The 21,770-nt window shown below is 45.5% G+C and overlaps 1 protein-coding gene across 2 annotated transcripts in view; it reads right to left on the reverse strand.

The window, feature by feature from the left end:
• The window catches only part of USF2 (upstream transcription factor 2, c-fos interacting), a 344,237-nt gene that overhangs the window by 79,098 nt on the left and 243,369 nt on the right, over positions 1–21,770 (reverse strand). For both annotated transcript variants that reach the window (XM_030212692.1, XM_030212691.1), the window contains exon 6: positions 4,841–4,928. In XM_030212692.1, coding sequence (XP_030068552.1) covers positions 4,841–4,928 — 88 coding nt within the window. The remainder of the gene's footprint in view (positions 1–4,840; positions 4,929–21,770) is intronic.

The raw sequence follows: 21,770 nt of genomic DNA on the forward strand, positions 1-21,770 counted from the left end.
GTGGATGCTCGTGAAGAGCTGGTATGTTTGGATTTTGGCAGCGAGCATAGCGACCTGATATGCCTTCCTCCCAAAAAAGTCTGAGGTTCTAGATTCTCTGCCTGGGGGCGCCAAGGCATAGTCCCTAGTACTCTTGGCTCTTTCGAGAGCGGAGTCCACCACCATGGAATTGTGAGGCAGCTGAAACCTCATCAATTCAGGCTCACCGTGGATCCGATATTGGGATTCAGTCTTTTTTGGGATCACGGGATTAGACAGAGGGGAACGACCAGTTTTCGCATAAGGACTTTCCTTCAGTACATTATGCAAAGGAGCCATTGCAGCCTCTCTAGGCGGAGAAGGATAATCTAGGACCTCGAGCATCTCAGCCCTGGGCTCATCCTCAACCTCCATAGGAAAGGGAATAGCCGCAGCCATTTCCTGGACAAAGAAGGTGAAGATAGACCTTCTCCCGGTGGAGAAAGTCTCCTTTCTAGTGGAGGGGAAGGTTCAGAGGAATCCCATAGGACTCGTCAGAAGAAAAGTACCTGGGATCTTCCTCTTCCTCCCACAAATGCTCATCTTCAGTATCGGACAAGACATCCCTCAGAGCAGTCCAAAACTGAGCCTGCCTCGACGCTGAGGAATGACGTCCCTCGATGGCGGTGCCGAGAAGTCGACACCCATCTGGACTCCAGTGACGCTTCCTCCACCGACGTCAAAGGGGAGCGACCTGGTGTCAGGCGGCACCGACATCGGGGACCTTACCACAGGCGAAGGGCCAGATGCCGCTGCAGCAGACAGTACGGAAGGCACAAGCACCCCCGACACCGAAGCAGACTGGCGCAGCAACCCTTCCAGAAGCTCTGGAAGCAGGGCCCTGATGCGCTCATCGAGAGTCGCCGTCAGACAAGGCTGCGGGGTCAGTAAAGGAGCCAGTGGCAGAATCTGTCAAGGCTCAGGAGCAGGTACCGGGCTGCTAGATCGACGCATCGGCACCTCCTGATTAGAAGGAGAGCGATCCTCTCGGCCCTCGACGCCCTGGAGCTCCCGGCACCGTGTGTCGAAGGAGAACGATGATGGTGCTTCTTCGCCTTTGCTTGACACCCATCATCGAGACTCCTCGGTACCAATGAGGAAGACGTGGAATCCTCACGTCTCCTCGGGGCCGGTCCCGACGGTCGGTCCGGGGTGGGGCTGCATAACAGGAGGCCTCGAGACAGGTGGAGCCCACTCGATGCCTCACTGCTCCCAGCACAGTTGTTGTTTCCGCAGCCATTTACCTTCGCTCCCGACGTTGATGCGTCCCTCAATACCGATGTAGACGTCGAAGGACCGGACCGAGCCCCAAAATGCTTCTCTCGTTGGGCTTCTCGAGACTATTGGGTCCGTTTCTTCATGCGAAGACACAGACTGCAAGCGGCTGGGATATGGTCGGGCCCAAGGCACTGGATACACCAAACGTGGGGTATTGTACCCGAGATGGTCCGGTTGCACCGAGTACACGTTTGAGAGCCGCAGGGTGTCTTCGATGACATGGAAGAAAAATGGCTTCGGCGAAATTAAACAACGCGATCGTGCCAAAAAAGTAAAGGGCACAAAAGGGGAAAAACCCGACTGCGCGGCCTAAGGCCGGCCGTGTCGAAAGTAAAGAAAACTTAGAAAGTGCCAAAAAAACTAAGGGAAAAATATTGGGTTAAAAACAAAAAAAGAACGAATAAAGAAATAAGAAAAGAAAAATAATATATATAAAGAATCGTCAAGACTCTCTTTCTTGGGCCAGCGAAGAGAACAGGGAAAAACCTCTTTACCTCACCACGGACAAGAAAAAACTGAGCGGGAACGCTCACGCAACGGGCGGGAAGTCGTCCGCTCATGTGCGGTGAGCGCACTAGAAGGCTCTGGCAAAACTTTTAAAATTTTGCTGTAGAAAAATTTGCCGTTTCCTGGGCTGCTGTGGACGCCGACCACATGTGAGAACAAGCAGCCTGCCTGTCCTCGGAGAAAGATTTTCAATCTCTCATAGATTGCTGGCTGTTCAAGCAGCAAGTCAATGGAAGGATATTGCAGTGCAACTTTATTTTTCTCATTCGTATCTCTCTTTGAGAAAAAATCTAAGACTATCTTGTTTAAAAAATTCACCTCTTAATCATGATCCCTTGTTAATTGACATCCTAGGGAGAATGTCCTGGCTCTCTTCTTATATGTAACCCAACTTAGTGGTATAGCGGGATATAAAAACAGGTGTGATGTAATGTAATGAGCACTGCCAAGAGGATTTTCTTCTTTTTTGTAATGTCTCGTCTTTGTTTTTACCTCCCCCCCACCCCAAACCACTTTTTTTTTTTTTTTACCCAGGAATCCCAACACCTACCAGACCAGTTGAGACTACACAGACTTGCACCTCTACCAACTGCTGAGAAACAGAAATACTGACTTAGGAGGGCCTGCATAGCTATCTTACAGGCTCCACAAGTCTGCAGTTCTCAGTCTTAAGCTGTTGGTAAGAGTGTATAATCCTGGTCTGGAGGGATGCTAAGGAAAGTAAAGTTCTTGGAATCCAACAGATCACAGGATCCAAGGCAACATGATTTCACCAGACAGGATTTGACAGACAAATCTGATTAATTTCTTTGACTGGATGACTAGAGAGTTGGATTCAGGGAGAGCGCTAGATGGTGTATTTACATTTTAGCAAAGCCTTGACATGGTTCCACATACTCTACTAATAAACTGAGTGCCCTCAGTATGGGACCTAAAGTTACTAAGTTAAGAACTGGTTGAGTAGAAGACAGAGGGTAAATGGAGCTCACTCTGAGGAAATGGATGTTACTATTGGTGTGTTGCAAGGTTTGGTTCTTAGGCCGGTTCTTTTTAACATTTTTGTAAGCAATATTGCTAGAGCTGCCTGGTAAGGTGTGCCTCTTTGTGGATGATAGCAACATCTGCAATAGGGTTGACACCCCTGATGGGGTGGATAACACAAGGAAGGAACTAGCAACGCTTAAATAATGATCCAGAATTTTGCAGCTAAGATTTAATGTTAAAAAATGCAGGGTCATGCATTTGGGATGCAAAACCCCAAGGGAACAGTACAGTTTAGGAGATGAAGAACTTCTGTACACAAGAGGAGCGGGACTTGGATGTGATCGTATCTGATGATCTTAAGGTGGCCAAACAGGTGCGAAAAAGTGACAGTGAAAGGTAGAATGATGCTTGGGTGACTAGGGAGAGGAATGGCCAGTAGGAAAAAGGAGGTAATGCCCTGGTACAAGATTCTGGTGAGACCTCATTTAGAATATTGTATACAATTCTGGAGACTGCACCTTCAAAAAGATACAAAATAGAATGGAATTGGTCTACAGGGCAGCTACTAAAATGGTCAGTTGTCTTCCTCATAAAGCGTATGGGGACAGACTTAAAGATCTCAATATGTATACTTTGGAAGGAATGGAGGACAGGGGAGTTATGATAGAGACAAATACCTAGTTGGCATAAATGCACAGGTGAGTCTCTTAATTGAAAGGATGTTCCCGAATGAGGGAGCAGAAGATGAAGGTGAAAGGGAATAGACTCAGAAGTAACCTGAAAACACACTTGTTCATGGAAAGTGTGGTGAATTCATGGAATGGCCTCCTGGTGGAGATGGTGAAGACAAAAACTGTTCTGAATTCAAGAAAGCTTGGGATAAGTACACAGGATTTATAAAAGAGTGAAAAGGTGAGTAGATGACATAGATGGTCAGAATGGTACTACCTGCCTTCATTTTCTCTGTTTCTAAAAAAAGTTACTTTAGCACCATCCTATGCTTGGTAGTGGGTTGGCTGAGTCAGCTGCTGTGGTGCAGAGCTGCCTGCGCTTCCACCCTGAAAGGGACTGAGGAAGTAACTAAATGTCTCGAAGAAAAAAAAAATCCCACCATTTTATGTATTTGAGAATAAAAAAATATTCTACAAGAGATCAGTAAAGCTGATTTTATTACTTTTATTGTTGTTTTTCGGACAAAAATGTTAAATCTAACTTATCTAGATCCACACTCATCTGATTTGCGTTTGTTCCAAGCTTTCTTGTTTTCTGTGAGGGTAAAGATCCTGCATCTGGTAAGTGGGAAGTTGATGTCATCCTGACAGCTGTGTCTGGAACAACACCCATAAGTGTGCCTGCCATTGCCCTGATTGCCATGAAGATTCTTGTACACCCTTTTTTTTTTTACATTGTGACAATAAAATGCAAAGCCAAGATGGTGTCCTTTAACTGCATAACTACATAATGACTATACTGTGTAATAAACACCAGTTTCAAATCTTCATGTGTTTAACTAGTAAATGAAGAAATGAAAGCTGAAATCTCATGCTTAAAGCATTACCTAATCTGAATTTAGCACCATGACATCACTAGAGGGGTTCTTGATAAGGTTCAGCATAACCCTGGATAATCAGTCATTTTATTAAGGGCATAGTTCCTGATGCCAACAAACATTTTTTTGTTGCATGCACTGTTCAAGTTGTGGGCTACAGATATGTGCTACTGCCAGAATTCTCTGTGCTTATCCCATACCTTCTTGCATTTAGTATAGTCCCCCCATACCTACACACAACCTCCATTTCATACATTTTTTTCTTTTAAGAAATATGTCACTCTTAAAACTACTTCTTTCAGCTTGCTACCACTGCCTCTTGCCCTGGACCAACTTCTCCACTGAAATATGATTGCTATTAAAGCCATGTGTTAAGTTAACATTTATATCACAATAAAAGGAACTCCCATTGAGCTTTTGTTATTCAGAGGCAACTGTACATCAGTAAGTGAACTAGGTAGACTGAAGTATTTGCATCATATACTGCTGTTAACAACTACATACGGTGAGTAGGGGTGAGTACGGGGAGCAATGGTTCTCTGCGACCCAGCTGGCAACACATCTTGAGGTGTCATCATTACATAGAATTGTCCTGTGAAAGAAGAATTTCAATTAACTTTCTGGCTGAAGGAGGCACAAGGTGATCTATAGAATACACCTAATAAGAATTCCTGAAATAGTTTTCCCGGACTGATTTCAGGCAAAAACAAAACAAAGAAATACAGAAACTGGAAAATTGCAAATAGAAATAGTTCAAACATTTTGCCGTGCCTTGTTGCTGTATTATTTGTAAAAGAGCATAACTGCCATACTGGGCCAGAGCAAAGGTCCATCAAGCCCAGTATCATACTTCCATTAGTGGAAAATAGAGAACACAACTACCTGGCAGACCTCAAACACTGACAGATTCTATGTTACTTACCCCTAGGGATAAACAATGGATTTCCCCAGATAGCGAAGATACTTACCTGTAGCAGGAATTCTCCAAGGACAGCAGGCTTCACATTCTAACAAACAGGTAGACGATCCGCGCCACCCGAGATTCGGCATACTAGCTAGCATAGTAAAACTTCGAGAGCCATCTGGAGTGCAAGCCGTGTCCCCACTGCGCATGCGCGGAGTGCCATCCTGCTAGCAGCACATCCACTTCAGTTTAATACAATAGCATAAAAATAAAACAAATCAAGAAGAATCAACTCCAAGGGGAGGTGAGCGGGTTGTGAGAATGTGATGCCTGCTGTCCTCAGAGAATACTTGCTACAGGTAAGTACTGTCACTTTCTCTGAGGACAAGCAGGCTTCCAATTCTCACAACTGGGGAATCGCTAGCATCCAGGCTCACCCAACACAACAAACGGTCAATAGGGGCTTTGCAACGGCGAGGATTGAATGGAGATTTAACCTGAAACAAAACACCAATTAGATGAATGTGCAGCATGGAACAGAAGTAAAAATGGGCCTAGGAGAGTGAAGTTGGATTCTAGACCCCAAACAGATTCTGCAACACTGACTGCCCAAACCGATTGTCGTATAGGGTATCCTGCTCAAGGCAGTAGTGAGATGTGAATGTGTGGACTGAAGACCACGTCGCAGCCTGCAATCTTTCAATGAAGGCTGACCTGTAAGTGGGCCACTGATGCAGCTATGGCTCCTAACATCATGAGCCGTGACATGACCCCCCCCCAAGTCAGCCCAGCTGGGCATAAGCAAAAGGAATGCAATCTGCTAGCCAACTGAATGATGAGGTTTACCGATGGCAACTCCCTCCGGTTTGGGATCAAAGAAAACAACAACTAGGCAGACTGTCTGAAGGGCTCCGTCTGCTCCATGTAAAAGGCAACGCATCTCTTGCAGTCCAAGATGTGCAAGCTGCTTTCACCAGGGTGGGACATGATGTCGGGGAAAGATGTTGCAAGACAATCGGCCTGGTTCAGATGAAACCTGACACCACCTTCGTGCAGGAACTTAGGGTGCGGGCGGAGGACTACTCTGTTGTGAGAAACTTAGTATAAGGTGCATCCATTACTAAGGCTTTTGAAGCTCACTGACACTACGAGCTGAAGTAACAGCCACCAAGAAAATGACATTCCAGGTCAAGTACTTCATATGGCAGGAATTCAGTGGCTCAAAAGAAGCTTTCATCAGCTGGGTGAGAATGATGTTGAGATCTGATGACAGAGGTGGAGGTTTGACAGGGGCTTCAACAAAAGCAAACCTCTCATGAAGCGAACAACTAAAGGCACTCCTTGAGACGGGCTTACCTTCTACACGTTGATGAAAAGCACTAAGTGCACTAAGGTGAACCCTTACGGAGTTGATCTTAAGACCAGACTCTGATAAGTGTACAAGGTATTCAAGCAGGGTCTGTGTAGGGCAAGAAAGGGGATCTATGGCTTTGCTGTCACACCAGATGGCAAACTTCCTCCATTTAAAAGAGTAACACCTCTTAGTGGAATCTTTAGTGGAAGCCAGCAACACCCAGAAGACACCCTCCGAAAGACTCAAGGAAGCAAATTCTAGGCTCTCAACATCCGGGCTGTGGGAGTCAGAGACTGGAGGTTGGAATGTAGAAATGACCACGGCGTTCTGCGTGCTGAGGGGTCAGAAAAACACTCCACTCTCCACAGTTCTTCGGAGGACAATTCCAGAGGGAACCCAATATGTCGGCAGCCAACAGGGCGCGATCAGAATCATGGTTCCGCGTCTTGCTTGAGTTTTCAAACAAAGTCTTTCCTACTAGAGGCATCGAAGGATACGCTACAGAAAGGCCTGTCCCCCAATGAAGAGGAAGCATCTGACGCTAATCTATCGTGGGCCTGAAGCCTGGAACAGAACTGAGGAACCTAGTGACTGAGTTGAGTGGCTTTTTTGTTTAGTTGAGTGGCAAAGTATTCCACCAAGGGGGTGCTCCACGCTTGGAACATCTTGTGGGTTATGGCCATATTCAGAGACCACTCGTGAGGTTGCATTATCCTGCTCAGTCTGTCAGCCAGGCCATTGTTTATGGCTACCACGTCAGGAAAAAGAAGATTTTAAAACACATAACACTGAATATTGGGAGATATGGAGTAAATTTGACTCAGGCATCTACTCATCAAAGATAAGTGAAGAACTCTTTACCTCAGATATTAGTTGTGACCTGTTAATTGATATAGGATAGTCTACTGAGGCAGCGCAAGATTTGTTAGATTTGACAAACAAGGAAAGGCAGGAAGGACTTGTGCTGTGATGTTTGGAAGCTGAGGTCCTTACTTCATATCATATGGTTTTATGCACATCAGCACAACTGAGCACTGCCAAAATTTAAAAAATTAAAAAATTGAAATGAATGAATGTTTGGTTTTACATTCTGGTGTAACAGAGAACCGTTGTTTATGCCTGCCAGATAATGGCTTAGAGAAACATACCGCGATGGTGTGCCCAAAGCCACATTTGGACTGCTTCCTGACATAGAGGCGAGATCCAGTGTCCCCCTGCTTGTTGGTGTAATATATCGCAACCTGATTGTCTGTTTGAATAAGGATAATTTGGTTGGACAATCGATCTCTGAAAGCCTTTAGAGCGTTCCAGATTGCCTCGCGCTCCAGGAGATTGATTTGAAGACCTTGTTTCCTGGAGGGACCAGGCTCCTTGAGTGTGAAGTCCATCTACATGCGCTTCCCACCCCAGGAGGGATGCAGCCATTGTCAGCACTTTTTGTGGCTGAGGAATTTGGAATGGTAGTTCCAAGGTCAAATTGGCCCGAACTGTCCATCATTGGAGAGAACGCACAAGCTCCGGGGACACTCGGATGACATCCTCCAGACTTCCTGTGTTTTGATACCACTGTGAAGCCGGGTCCATGAGCAGACCTCATGTGAAGAAGTGCCATGGGTGTAGCATATACTGTGGAAGCCAATGTGGCCCAACAATCTCACATCTGCCGAGCGGTGACCTGCTGCGATGTCCTAACTTTGAACGCAAGGGACAGAAGATTGTCCACACACGTCTCCGGAAGATATGCTCGGACATTCTTCGTATTGAGCAGGGTTCCTATGAACTCCAATTGTCGAACTGGATGGAGATGGGACTTGGGGTAGTTTGTAACTAAACCCTAGTAGTTTCCAGCACCTGAACAGTCATCCTGCATTGACTCCTGAGCACCTTCCTTCGAGGTGCTCTTCACTAGCAATCTCTGAGATAAGGAACACATGCAGTCCCAGCCTGCGTAGCAACACTACGAGTAACCGCTAGGCATTTTGTAGAAACCCTGGGAGCTGACCCAATGCCAAAGGCAACATGAAGTACTGAAAGTAATGTGTTCCCAGCAAAAATAGAAGATACTTCTTGAGAGCTGGGAGTATCGGAATCTGTGTATATATGCATCCTTCAAGTCCACAGAGACAGCCAATTGTTTTCCTGAATCATGGGAAAAAGGGTGCCCAGGGAAATAATCCTGAACTTTTCTCGGACTAGGAATTTGTTCAGGGCCCTTAGGTCTAGGATGGGACGCATCCCCCCTCTTTCTGTAGAAGGAAGTACTTGGAATAAGAATCCAGTCCTTCTTCCCCTGGTGGAACGGTTTGACCGCTTGGGCCTTTAGAAGGTTGGAGAGTTCCTCTGCAACCACTGCTTGTGCTGAGAGCTGAATGAATGAGCTCTGTTGGGCACAATTTGGAGGATTTGGATAACAAATTGAGGGTGCATCCTATCGGACTACTTGGAGAACCCTGACACCATACGCCAAAGGAGATCATTGTTGGTGCTTCTTGGCCTTTGCCTGATGCACTTCATCTAAACTCCTCGGTGCCCGATGATGACAATGGAATCCTCACGTTGCCTCGGTGTCCAGGTCCGACAATGGTCGGTCCCGGGGGGTGGGGGGGGGGGGGGGGGGGGGGGGGGGGGGGGGGTGGTGGGGAGCTGCATAGCAGGAGGCCTCAAGGCAGGTGGAGACTCACTCGATGCCTCACTGCTCCCAGTGTTTCAGGGGTCTCGCAACAGCCATCTCTACCTCCAATCTCGATATCGAAGAACCGGACCGAGCTCCAAAAAGTTTTTTCTCGTTGAGTTTCTCGGGAAATTTGTGCCTTTTTCTTCATACAAAGGCAAAGGAGAAAATTTGCCAGACTATGGTCGGGCCTGAGGCACCAAATACACCAAGAATGTGTATCAGTACCCGAGATGAGAGCAACGCTTGAAGCCACTGGGAGTCTTCGACGACGTGGAAGGGAAAATGGCTCCAGTAAAATCAAAGTCGCGACTGAGCCGAAAAAAAGAGGAAAAGGCACAAAAGAAGGATAACCCTGGCCTAAATTGAGGGCCGTGACGAAAAAGAAAGAAAACTTAAATGCGGGCCAAACCTAAGAAATAAAGAAAACCTTTTTTCTTTTTTAATAGTGAGAAAAACAAGAAATAATAAAAGAAAAAAAACAAGAGAAAAAGCTCCAAAATGTGGTTAGGCTCTTCCTGGGCCTGTAAGGAGCGACCAAAAAAACACAGCCACTTCCTCTCATGGAAAGAAATAAACTGAAGTGAAGAGGATGTGCTGCAGGTGGGAAGGCACCCCGCGCTATGCGCGGTGGGACGCAGCTCGAACTCCAGAAGGCTCTCGAAGTTTACTATGCTAGTGTGCCGAATCCAGGCCGACGCGGATCATCTACACAGTTTTGAGAATTGGAAGCCTGCTTGCCCTCGGAGAATTACCCAAACTTTTTTTTTTAAATCCAGCTACAACAAAGCACAGGTATTTACCTGTAGAGGTGTTCTAGTGGGTGACGCCAAACCTGTGTCGCCGTCCAGGATTTACAAAGTCTAACGAGAGCTTTGTGGGAGTACGAGACATGCTCCACTGTGCATGTGTGAGTGGTTTCCTGCCCGCCGTGAGAACGCAGTCTCCTCAGTTTAGTACTATAGCAAAAACATAAAGTAAAAAACTACAAAAGAGACAACACCAAGGGAGGTGGGAGGGATTGTGAGAATATAAAGCCTGCTGTACTCAGAGAACACCTGCTACAGGTAAGTTGCTGCGCTTCCTCAGAGGACAGCAGGCTTATTATTCTCACATGTGGGGAATCCCTACCATCCAGGCTCACCAAAAAACAACAAACATTGGTCAACAGTGCCTCACAATGGCGAGCACATAACACAGATTAACCTGAAAATATATACAATCTGAATGAGGAATGCAGCTTGGAATAGAATAAAATGGCATTAGGAGGATGGAGTTGGATTCTAGACCCCAAAACAGATTCTGAAACACAGTCTGCTCGAACCAATATCATATAGGGTATCCTGCTCAAGGCAGTAGTGTGATGTCAATGCGTGGACTGAAGACCACGTTGCACCCTTGCAAATTTCTTCAATGGAAGTTGACTGCAAATGGGCTACCAAACAAGCCATGGCTCTGACATTATGAGCAGTGACATGACCCTCTAGGTACAGCTCAGCCTGGGCATAAGTGAAGAAAATGCAATCTGCCAGCCAATTAGAAATGGTGCATTACCCTGATGACGACCACCATCCTGTTGGGATCAAAAGAAACAAAAAGCTAGGCGGAATGTCTGTGGAGCCTTGTCCATACCATGTAGTAGGTCAATGCTCACTTGCAATCCAAGGTGTACAAGCTGCTTTCGCCAGGATGGGCACGAGGTTGGGGAAAGAATTTTGGCAAGTCAATAGACTGGTTAAGATGGAACTCCAACACCACTTGTAGGAACTTGGGGTGTGTGCAGAGGACTACTCTGTTTGATGAAACAGTATAAGTTGTATCCACTACTGAGACCTGAAGCTTACTGACACTACGAGCTGAAGTACAGCCACCAAGAAAATGGACATTCCAGGTCAAGTACTTCAGATGGCAGGAATTCAGTGGCTCAAAAGGAGCTTTTATCAGCTGGGTAAGAACAATGTTGAAATCCCATGACACTGGTGGAGGTTTGACGGGCGCTTTCAGAAAATCAAACCTCCTCATGAAGCAAACAACTACAGGCTGTCCTGAGATGTGCTTACCGTCTACACATTGATGATAAGCACTAAGTGCACTAAGGTGAACCCTTCGGAGCTGGTCTTGAGACCAGACTCTGATAGGTTTAGAAGGTACTCAAGCAGGGTCTGTGCAGGGAAAGCAAGGGATTCTAGGGCCTTGCTGTCACACCAGATGACAAACCTTCCTCCATTTGAAAGAATAGCACCTCTCAATGGAATCTTTCCTGGAAGTCAGCAAGACCTGGGAGACACCCTCCGAAAGACACAAGGAACCAAATTCTAAGCTCTCAACATCCATGCTGTGAGAGCCAGAGACTGAAGATTGAGATGAAGAGACCCCTTGTTCTGCGTGACGAGGGTCACAAAACACTCTCATCTCCATGGTTCCTCGGATAACTCCAGAAGTAGAGGGAACCATATCTGCTGCGGCCAGTACAGCGCAATCACAATCATGGTTCTATGGTCTTGCTTGAGTTTCAACAGTCTTCCTCATAAAGGTATGGGAGGATACACATACAGAAGACCTGACCCCAACTGAAAAGGAAGGCATCTGAAGCTAGTCGGTCGTGGGGCCTGAAGCCTGGACCAGAACTTAGGGACCTTGTGGTTGAACTGAGTGGCAAAAAGATCCATCAAGGGGGTGCTCCACACATGAAACATCTTGCGGGCTATGCCCATATTGAGAGACCACTCATGCGGTTGAAATATTCTGCACACTGTCGGCCACTGTATTGTTTTTGTCTGCCAAATAAGTGTCGCAAAGAACACACCATGTTGGCGAGCCCAATGCCACATCCGATGTCCTCCGGACACAGAGTGTGATCTGGTGCTTCCCTGCTTGTTGGTATAATACTCTGCAACCTGATTGTTTGAACGAGTATAATTTGGTGAAAGCCTTTAGGTCCACATCGCCCGGAGTTTGATCTGAAGATTTGTTTCCTGAGAGGACCAAGCTTCTTAGGTGTGAAGCCCATCTGTGTGAGCTCCCCATCCCAGGAGACATATATCCGTCATCAGCACTTTTTGTGGCTGAGGAATTTGGAATGGAAGTCCTACAGTCAAATTGGATTGAATGGTCCACCAGTGACAGGAGCATACAAGCTCTGGGGACATTTGGATGACATCTTCCAGACTCCCGTGGCTTGATGCCACTGAGAAGCAGGGTCAATTCAGCTGACCCTCATGTGAAAGCGTGTCATGGGTGTAAAAATACACTGTGGAAGCCATGTGGCCCAACAATCTCAACCACCTGCCGAATTGTGACCTACTGAGAGGCACAAACCTTTGACACGAGTCCAAGAAGATCGGTCCGCTCTCGTGTCCGGGAGGTAGGCTTGTACCAACTGAGTACTGAGCAGGGCTCCTATGAACTCCAATCGCTGAAACAGGGTGGAGATGGGACTTGGGGTAGTTTAAAATGAACCCTAGTAGCTTGAGCACCCAAGTAGTCATCCGCATGGACTCCTGAGCACCCTCCTCTGAGGTGCTCTTTACCAGCCAATCATCAAGATATGCAAACACATGGACTCCCAGTCTGCGTAGTGATGCTGCAACTACTGCTAGGCATTTGGTGAAGACCCTGGGAGTTGATGAGAGGCCAAAAGGCAAACGCGTTACTGAAAGTGAAGTGTTCCAAGCAGAAATTGGAAATACGTTTGGTGGGCTGGACAAATCAGAAATACTTTTGGTGGGCTGGAAGTATTGGGATGTGACTATATGCATCCTTCAAGTCCAGAGAGCATAGCCAATCATTTTTCTGAATCACTGGGAGAAGGGTGCCCAGGGAAAACATCCTGAACTTTTCTCGGACTAGGAATTTGTTCAGGGACCTTAGGTCTAGGATGGGACACATCCAGGAGTGTGCTGGAGCCAGCTCGCAAGAGCCAGTTGTTAAATTTTTAAAGATCTTGCTAGCCAGTTGTTCTGCAGGGCGAGCCGGCTCCGGTAAATGAGGTAAGCATGGCAGGACACCACAAGCCATGCTTACCCCATTTACCTCACCTCCTACCACTGCCCTCATTTGCCTGTACCGCCCTGGGGGGGGGGGGGGGGTTAAATCGTTGTTATTACCTCCATCGAAGCGCCACGTCATTGAAAGCCCTGACCGTCTCTAGCCTTCCCTTCGTGAGTTCGTTCCCTCAGAGTCCCGCCTTCTGATGTAATTTCCTCTTTCCGCGAGGGCGGGACTCTGAGGGAACGAATTCACGAAGGGAAGGCTAGAGACGGGCAGGGCTTTCAATGACGCGGCCGCTTCGACGGAGGTAATCAGGGGAGAGAGGAGAATCGCTGGGTATGGATGGCTGGGGGGGGCAGGGGAGAGAAGAGAATCGCTGGGTATGGATGGCTGGAGGGGAGCAGGGGAGAGAAGAGAATCACTGGGTATGGATGGCTGGAGGGGGGGCAGGGGGAGAGAAGAGAATCGCTGGGTATGGATGGAGGGGGACAGGGGAGACACGAGAATCGCTGGATATGGATGGATGGAGGGCAGGGGAGAGTTGCTGGGTATGGATGAATAGAGGGGAGGGCAGGGGAGAGGAGAGTTGCTGGACATGGGTGGATGGAGGGGAGGGGAGGGGAGAGGAGAGTTGCTGGACGGGTGGATGGAGGGGAGGAGAGGGGAGAGGAGAGTTGCTGGACATGGGTGGATGGAGGGGAGGGCAGGGGAGGGTTGCTGGACATGGATGGAGGAGAGGGAAGGGAGAGAGAAGAAATGCTGGACATGGATGAAGGGGTCGGAAGAGTGAGGAAGGAGATGAGGGAAAAGGAAGAGAGGAGAAAAACTGCACATGGATGAAGAAAATAGGTAGAAGCTGGATCCATTGGACAGTCAAGTCTACGGAGTAGAACCCAGCTTTTACTTACGGATGTAGGGCAAGAAATGAAGAAGAAAGGCGGAAAGTAAAGTAATAAATGGAAAGGAAGTCCTGGAAACTGAGTTAAGAGGACAGATAGCAGCAGAATCAGATACTGGGCCAGTATGATCAGAAAAACAAAGTCACCAGGCAACAAAGGTAGAAAAAAATCATTTTCATTATAGTGTTTGGAATATGTCCACTTTGAGAATCAGGTGCTCAACATTAAAAGTTTATATTTATTTACTTATTTATGGCATTTTATCCCGCATTAAACATGAATTAGATTGGAAACCTGGGATCATTTAATTTTTTTTTTCCTGGAGAGAGTAATGCATTGCCCCCCCCCCCCCCCAGGCTCTCTTCCCGACTATAGTCAGCTCTGCAATTTGGGAGGGGGCGCAGAGGTGGATTGGGGGGGGGGGGCACGCAGAGGTGGACCAGGGAGAGAGCCTGTTGTTAAACATTTATCAGCACACCACTGGACACATCCCCCCTGTTTTCTTTCGCCCAAGGAAGTATCTGGAATAGAATTCCTGCCCTTCTTCCCCTGGTGGAATGGGTTTGACCGCATGAGCCTTCAGAAAGGCAGAGAGTTCCACTGCAAGTACTTGCCTGTGCTAAGAGAGGAAAGAATGAGCTCTTGGTGGGAAATTTGAGGTTTGAGATACCAATTAAGCGCAAATCAGAGACGGACTATTTGAAGAACCCACCGGAGGTTATAAGAGGCCATTTTTCAACCTCCTCCAACCGGCAAGTCATCCAGGACAGACACTTTTACTGCAGCTATGCTCTGCTGGAGCCAGTCAAAAGTTCGCCCCTTGTTTTGTCTAGGGAGCAGCAGGGGCTTTAGGCGCACGTTGTTGATGTGAACAAGAGTGCTGGGGTTGAGCCTGAGTAGGCTGGCAAGCCAGGGTTGTACCTACTCCTAGGATAATAATAGGATCTCCTCCATGGCTTGCCAAAAGTCCTCCTGGCTGAGGGGCAGAAGGCGCCCGACAGGAGGGAGAAGAGATGTTATCAGTGTGTTTTTTTATTTTGTCTATGACCTCCTCAACCTTCTCTCCAAAAAGGTTATCCCCCCGGCATGGGGCATTCTCCAACCTCTGCTGAACAGAATGTTCCAAGTCAGAAACGTGTAGCCGTGAGAGTCTGTGCATTGCTATACTTTGAGCAGAAATCCTGGATGCCACATCAAAAGTGTCGTAAGTGCCCCTGGCCAAGAACTTTCAACATACCTTCTGCTGTTTGACCAACTAGCGAACTGACTTGGACTGCTCTGGAGGGAGCATCTCTGCCAGGTCAGACAATCTGCACACTGAGCTTTGCAAGTGGACGCTTTTGAAGAGCTGGTACATAAGTATTGCCACACTGGGACAGACCAAAGGTCCATCAAGCCCAGCATCCTGTTTCCAACAGTGGCCAATCCAGGTCACAAATACCTGGCAAGATCCCAGAAAACTCAATACATTTTATGCTGCTTATCCCAGAAATAAGAAGTGGATTTTCCCCAAGTCAATTTAATAATGGTCTATGGACTTTTCCTTTAGGAAATCATCCAAATCCTTTTTAAACCTCGCTAAGCTAACCGCCTTTACCATATTCTCTGGCAACGAATTCCAGAGTTTAATTACACATTGAGTGATGAAATATTTTCTCTGATTCTTTTAAATTTACTACTTTGTAGCTTCATCGCATGCCCCCTAGTCCTAGTATTTTTGGAAAAAGTAAACAGATGCTTCACGTCTACCCGTTCCACTCCACTCAATATTTTATAGACTTCTATCATATCTCCCTTTAGCCGTCTCTTCTCTACTACTAACTAACATTTCTAAAGCGCTACTAGGGTTACGCAGTGCTGTACAATTTAAACATAGAAAGACAGTCCCTGCTCAAAGAGCTTACAATCTAAAAGACAAGAGAACAATCTAAAGACAAGTGAACAATCTAGAGGACGAAGTTGGAGTGCTGGCTTAGGTGGCAGCTGACACTGGGGCCAAACCACAGGCACCCCAGATGTCAATGTACACCGTTGCACGAGGCCATCCAGCAAGGCCCAGATGCACTCATTGAGGGTCTATACCAGGAAAAGTCAGGCACATGTTGCAGAACTGCCGGGGTTGATACAGGTGAACTACAAAACCAAAGATCTTAACTCAATGCCTGCAAATAGCAGTACCTTTTACTTTCTTTCTTTATTTGTTATTTATATATATGCAAATTCTTATTATAGAAATTTTTTATTATTGTGTACTCTTTAAGAGAGCCCTCAGGAGACACCACTTATAAAGGCAATATCATTAGTTATTTTGCCTAGTGGCATAGCATCTCTTCATCGGGCTATCCCTTAATTGTGAATTTTTTGAAAGTGCTATTGCAAACACACAGGAGTGCTCCAACAGAATGTGCTCAATAAATAATAAACTTATCTTTAAACCATGTCCATGTCTCTGAAGTCTGCAATCCACATAGGCTTCCCCTGGTTACGCCCGACACCGCGGGTTTCAATGCTTTCCTCAGGGACTCGGGTTAATTGCCCACGCCAGGTCCACAAAAACCTGTAAGCTGAGACACCGACGCTAAATACTTTTTCTTCGGTTGATACAGGAGCAGGGTCTTGGCTGCTGGGAGACAGATGCATCGGCACCTCCTGTATGGAGGGGGAGTGGTCCTCCAGGCGCCAACAATTCTCAGGTGATGAATCCTTTGATGCCCCAGAGCTCCCAGCACCATGTGTCGAAAGCGACCAACGTGTCACAGAGGCTCCTCTGTGCTGACGAGGTCAACGTCGAATCCACACATCGTCTCGGGGTCAGGTCCAACAATGGACGGTCCAGGGAGCCCTGCACAGTAGGAGGCCTCGAGGCAGGTGAAGACCCACTCGATGCTTCACTGCTCCCAGTGTCTAAGGGTCTAGCAGCAACCATGCTTACTAAAGCTCCCAATGCCAGTGTGATGCTTGACATCGATGTCGAGGAACCGGACTTGTCTCCAAAAATCCTCTCTCGAGCCTCTCTGGAAACCTGGGTCATCTTCTTCATGTTAAGACACAGAACACAGTTAGTGGGGCTATGGTCGTGCCCAGGACACTGTAGATACCAAGAATGGGTGTCTTTCTCAGAGATTGTCCGAATGTACTGGGTACAGAGCTTGAAGCCATTGGGAACCTTCGTGGAAATGGAAGGAAAAACTTCCTTGGCTAAATTAAATGAAGCGATGGCGCCTGAAAAAGGGGCAAGGCATGACAAAAACAAAAAGGAAAGTTCCTGGCTGAAGTCAAGGCCTAAAAGCGGCCTGATGATGATGGGAACTAAAAGGAAATTTAAAACCGGGCAAAATCACTATAACAAAGAAAAAAAAATAAAAGGACGAGGGTTCCACAACAGGAACACAAAGGATGAAAAAATAAAATAAAAATAGCCGAAACACAAAAAAAGCTCTCTAGGATCATGTGATGTGAGGAGGGTAAAAAAAAAACCATGCCCTCTCTTCACCGCAGTAGAAAAAGAACTGAGGAGACCGCGTTCTCATGGCGGGCGGGAAGACACTTGCACATGCGCAGTGGGACATGTCTCTCGCTCTACAAAGCTCTCGTTAAGACTTTGGTAATTTTCTGGACCAGGCAACACAGGTCGGTGTCACCCACTTGTGAGAATTATAAGCCTGCTTTGTCTTAGGAGAACAGCTTTTACAACATCCTTCGACAATAAATTATAGATCTTAATTAAGCATCGAGTGATAAAAACATTTTTCCTGTTTCTTTTAAATGTAATGCTTAGTAACTTCATGGTATGTCCCCTACTATTTGTACTTTTTGAAGGAGTAAAGCACCCTTTGGTGGTGTTTGTTTGCACTATTATAGGAATGAAAAATTAGGAAGCCATTTTGCAGATTAAGGGGACTCACCATCTTAGTAAATCTTCTGTGATACAGAGGAGCTGTAAGTTATGCTCAAAGATCATATCATGAATAAGAAGAGACCTTTAATTTAAAATAAGAGGGGACCTTTGATTTAAAGTAAGTAGAAATTATTTGAAAATTTCTCTTTCCTTTAGTCCTACCAGACCTGTCCAGAAACTGGGGGGGTTATGTCTGTCAACGAAGCAGATAGAGACAGAAAAAGTAGTTCTATGTGATTCACCCCATAACAGCACCATGCAGCCTCAAACTGTTCAGGATTTCAGATGGCCAGTAGAGGTCATGTTCATCCGCCAGATCAAATAATACATTCATCCATTACTTATGCCAACAGGGGCACTATTATAGTATACTGACAAACTGCTCTCCAAATGTATCTGGACCTATTGTACTCTATTGACAGAGTACTCAGTCAGGAGATACCCGAAACCAATAAGAAGGTAGAAAAATCTCAAAATAGAAGCAGCTTGACGTGAAAAATGAACAGGTGAAGGATCCAGAAAGGAAGCAAATTTTGGTAATATTCAAGTAGAGTGGGTTTCTGGACTAGTCTGGTATGACAAAAAGAAATAAAATTATCAAGACAGATATGATTTCTCCTTCCTTAGCATCCATACCAGAACACAAACTGTGGGATCTAGCAAAGCAGTTCCCAAATAGGGAGGGGTTTCAAACATGTAGCAAAATAAGGCCTAGCCCAAAGTACATAAGTATTGCCATACTGGCACAGACCGAAAGTCCATCAAGCCCAGCATCCTGTTTCCAACAGTGGCCAATCAAGATCACAAGTAACTGGCAAGATCCCAAAACAGTACAATACATTTTACGCTGCTTATCCTAGACATAAGCAGTGGATTTTCCCCAAGTCCACTTTAGTAATGGTCTTTGGACTTTTCCCGTAGGAAGCCATCCAAACTTTTTTAAAACCCCGCTAAACTAACTGTGTTTACTAAATTCTCTGGCAACGATTCCAGACTTTAATTACATGTTGAGTGAACAAATATTTTCTCCGATTCGTTTTAAATTTACTACTTAGAAGCTTCTTTGCGTCCTAGTATTTTTGGAAACAGTAAACAAGCGATTCACATCTACCCATTACACTGCACTAATTATTTTATAGATCTCTATCATATGCCCCCTCAGCCATAATTACTCCAAGCTGAAGAGCCCTAGCTGCTTTAGCCTTTCCTCACAGGGAAGTCGTCCCATCCCCTTTATCAATTTAGTCACCCTTCTCTGTACCTTTTCTAATTCCACTATCTCTTTTTTGAGATGCAGTGACCAGAATTGAACACAATATTCGAGGTGGGGTCGCACAATGGAGTGATACAAAGGCATTATAACGTCCTCATTTTTGTTTTCCATTCCTTACCTAATCATACCTAACATTTTATTTGCTTTCTTAGCCACTGCCACACACTGAGCAGAGGGTTTCAATGTATCATCAACAATGACTGCTAGATCCTTGTCCTGGTGGGTGACTCCTAATGTGGAACCTTGCATTAAGTAGCTATAATTCGGGTTTCTCTTTCCCACATGCATCACTTTGACTTGCTCACATTAAACGTCATCTGCCATTTAGATGCCATTTCCCAGTCTCGTAAGGTCCTCTTGTAAATTTTCACAATCCTCTTGTGATTTAGCAACTTTGAATAACTTTGTGTCATCAGCAAATTTAATTACCTCCCACCTCTAGATCATTTATAAATATGTTAAAAACCAGCAGTCCCACTATCTTTTAACCAGTTTTTAATCCACAATAGGACACTACCTCCTCTCTCATGACTCTCCAATTTCCTCTGGAGTCTTTCAGGATGTACTTTGTCAAATGCCTTTTGCAAATCCAGAAACACAATAATGACTGGCTCACCTTTATCCACATGCTTATTCATGCCTTCAAAGAAATGTAATAGATTGGTGAGGCAAGTTTTCCCTTCACTAAATCTATGTTGGCTTTGTCTCATTAATCCATGCTTTTGAAAATGCTCTGTAATTTTGTTCTTTATAATAATCTTTACCATTTTGCCTGGCACCAACATCAGACTTACTGGTCTATAATTTCCTGGATCTCCTCTGGAACCTTTTTAAAAAACTGGCGTTACATTGCCCACCCTCCAATCTTCCGGTACCATGCTTGATTTTAAAGATAAATTACATATTACTAACAATAGTTCCGCAAGTTCAAGTTTCAATTCTATCAGTACTCTGAGAGGAATATCACCTGGTCCAGGAGATTTGCTACTCTTCAATTTGTCAAATTGCGCAATTACATCTTCCAGGTTTATAGAGATTTCATTCAGTTTCTCCGACTCGTCAGCTTTGAATACCATTTCTGGCAACAGTATCTCTCCTAAATCTTCCTCAGTGAAGATCGAAGCAAAGAATTCGTTTAATCTCTCCACTACAGCTTTGTCTTCTCTTGAGTGCCCCTTTTACCCCTCAATCATCTAGCAGTCCAACCAATTCTTCAACCGGCTTCTTTCTTTTAATATACCTAAAAAACCTTTTACTATATGTTTTTGCCTCCAACGCAATCTTTTTTCCAAAGTCCCTTTTTGCCTTCCTTATCAGTGCTTTGTATTTGATTTGCCATTCCTTATGCTGTTTCTTATTATTTTCAGGGTACAAAGGCTGGATTGCATTACATAGAACCAAACTAAGTTACAAATGCTAAAGAAAAACTCCAGGGCTATATCAGACATAAAAGTGGAGGGATCTTTACAAACATCTTCGATAACCAAGATTTGGTAGGACAGTATAGAAATTTTAGATGGAGAGAATCTGGGGGGTAATATGCAGCCCACAATGGTAAGCCGCTCACAGCTATGGGTTGAATTAACCCTGGATATTCAACGCTGGGACATACATGACTCCTAGCATTGAATATCTCATTATGTGTGCTGATCTGGAAGTTAACCAGGCCCTGGCTGATATTCCAACCGGTGCTCAGTTAACTCTGCACAAAGTTAGGACAGCCCTTTTGCTGTCTTAAGTTTGGCTAAGAAAGCACAAAATTAGTGAACTGACTATCTTTGCTAACCAGCTAAGTTGCAGCTCTGCCCCCATCCTAACCAGTTAGGGAATGACTGGTTAGCTGAAATATTTAGGGCCACTCTAGTTAAGTGACGCTGAATATCAGTGCCCGGCTGGCTCAGCATCGTTTAACTAGGCAGCAGTTTTTCGAGTGCAGTTAAATCCCTTTGAATATCTACCCCATAGAGAAGAAATGAAAAGATTCACCATAACAATGGTTTTATATGCCTTACTCTGATGACTTAAGGCACCACAGTAAGATCTTTGGAAACAAAGGTGGAAGGCCTGAAGTAGTAGCCGAACTATTAAAACCAAAAAAATAAATCCAGAGAGAAAGCCAATCAGAATATCATGGGCATAAACCAAGCCCTTTACGTCAGCCGATCCGGACCATGAGCAGTCCGGTTAGTAGAGTAGAATTTGAAGAGATTAACCAACTGGGAGCTTAAAAGCTGGTACCAGAGTAAAATGTTGAGGCAAGGCCACAACCTTACACAGCTAGGGAACAGGATTCCAGGGAATAGCAGACTCATAGATTTAGGACAGAATTTATAAACACACCACCTAAGCTGCTGAATTCCAGCCTAAGCTGTATTGTATTACCCCTAATACTTTCTAGGTAACTAAGAAGGGAGCAGACTACCCAATTTCTCGAGTACTCACAGA

Source organism: Microcaecilia unicolor, chromosome 8, assembly GCF_901765095.1.
Source record: "Microcaecilia unicolor chromosome 8, aMicUni1.1, whole genome shotgun sequence".
Taxonomy (NCBI): Eukaryota; Metazoa; Chordata; class Amphibia; order Gymnophiona; family Siphonopidae; genus Microcaecilia; species Microcaecilia unicolor.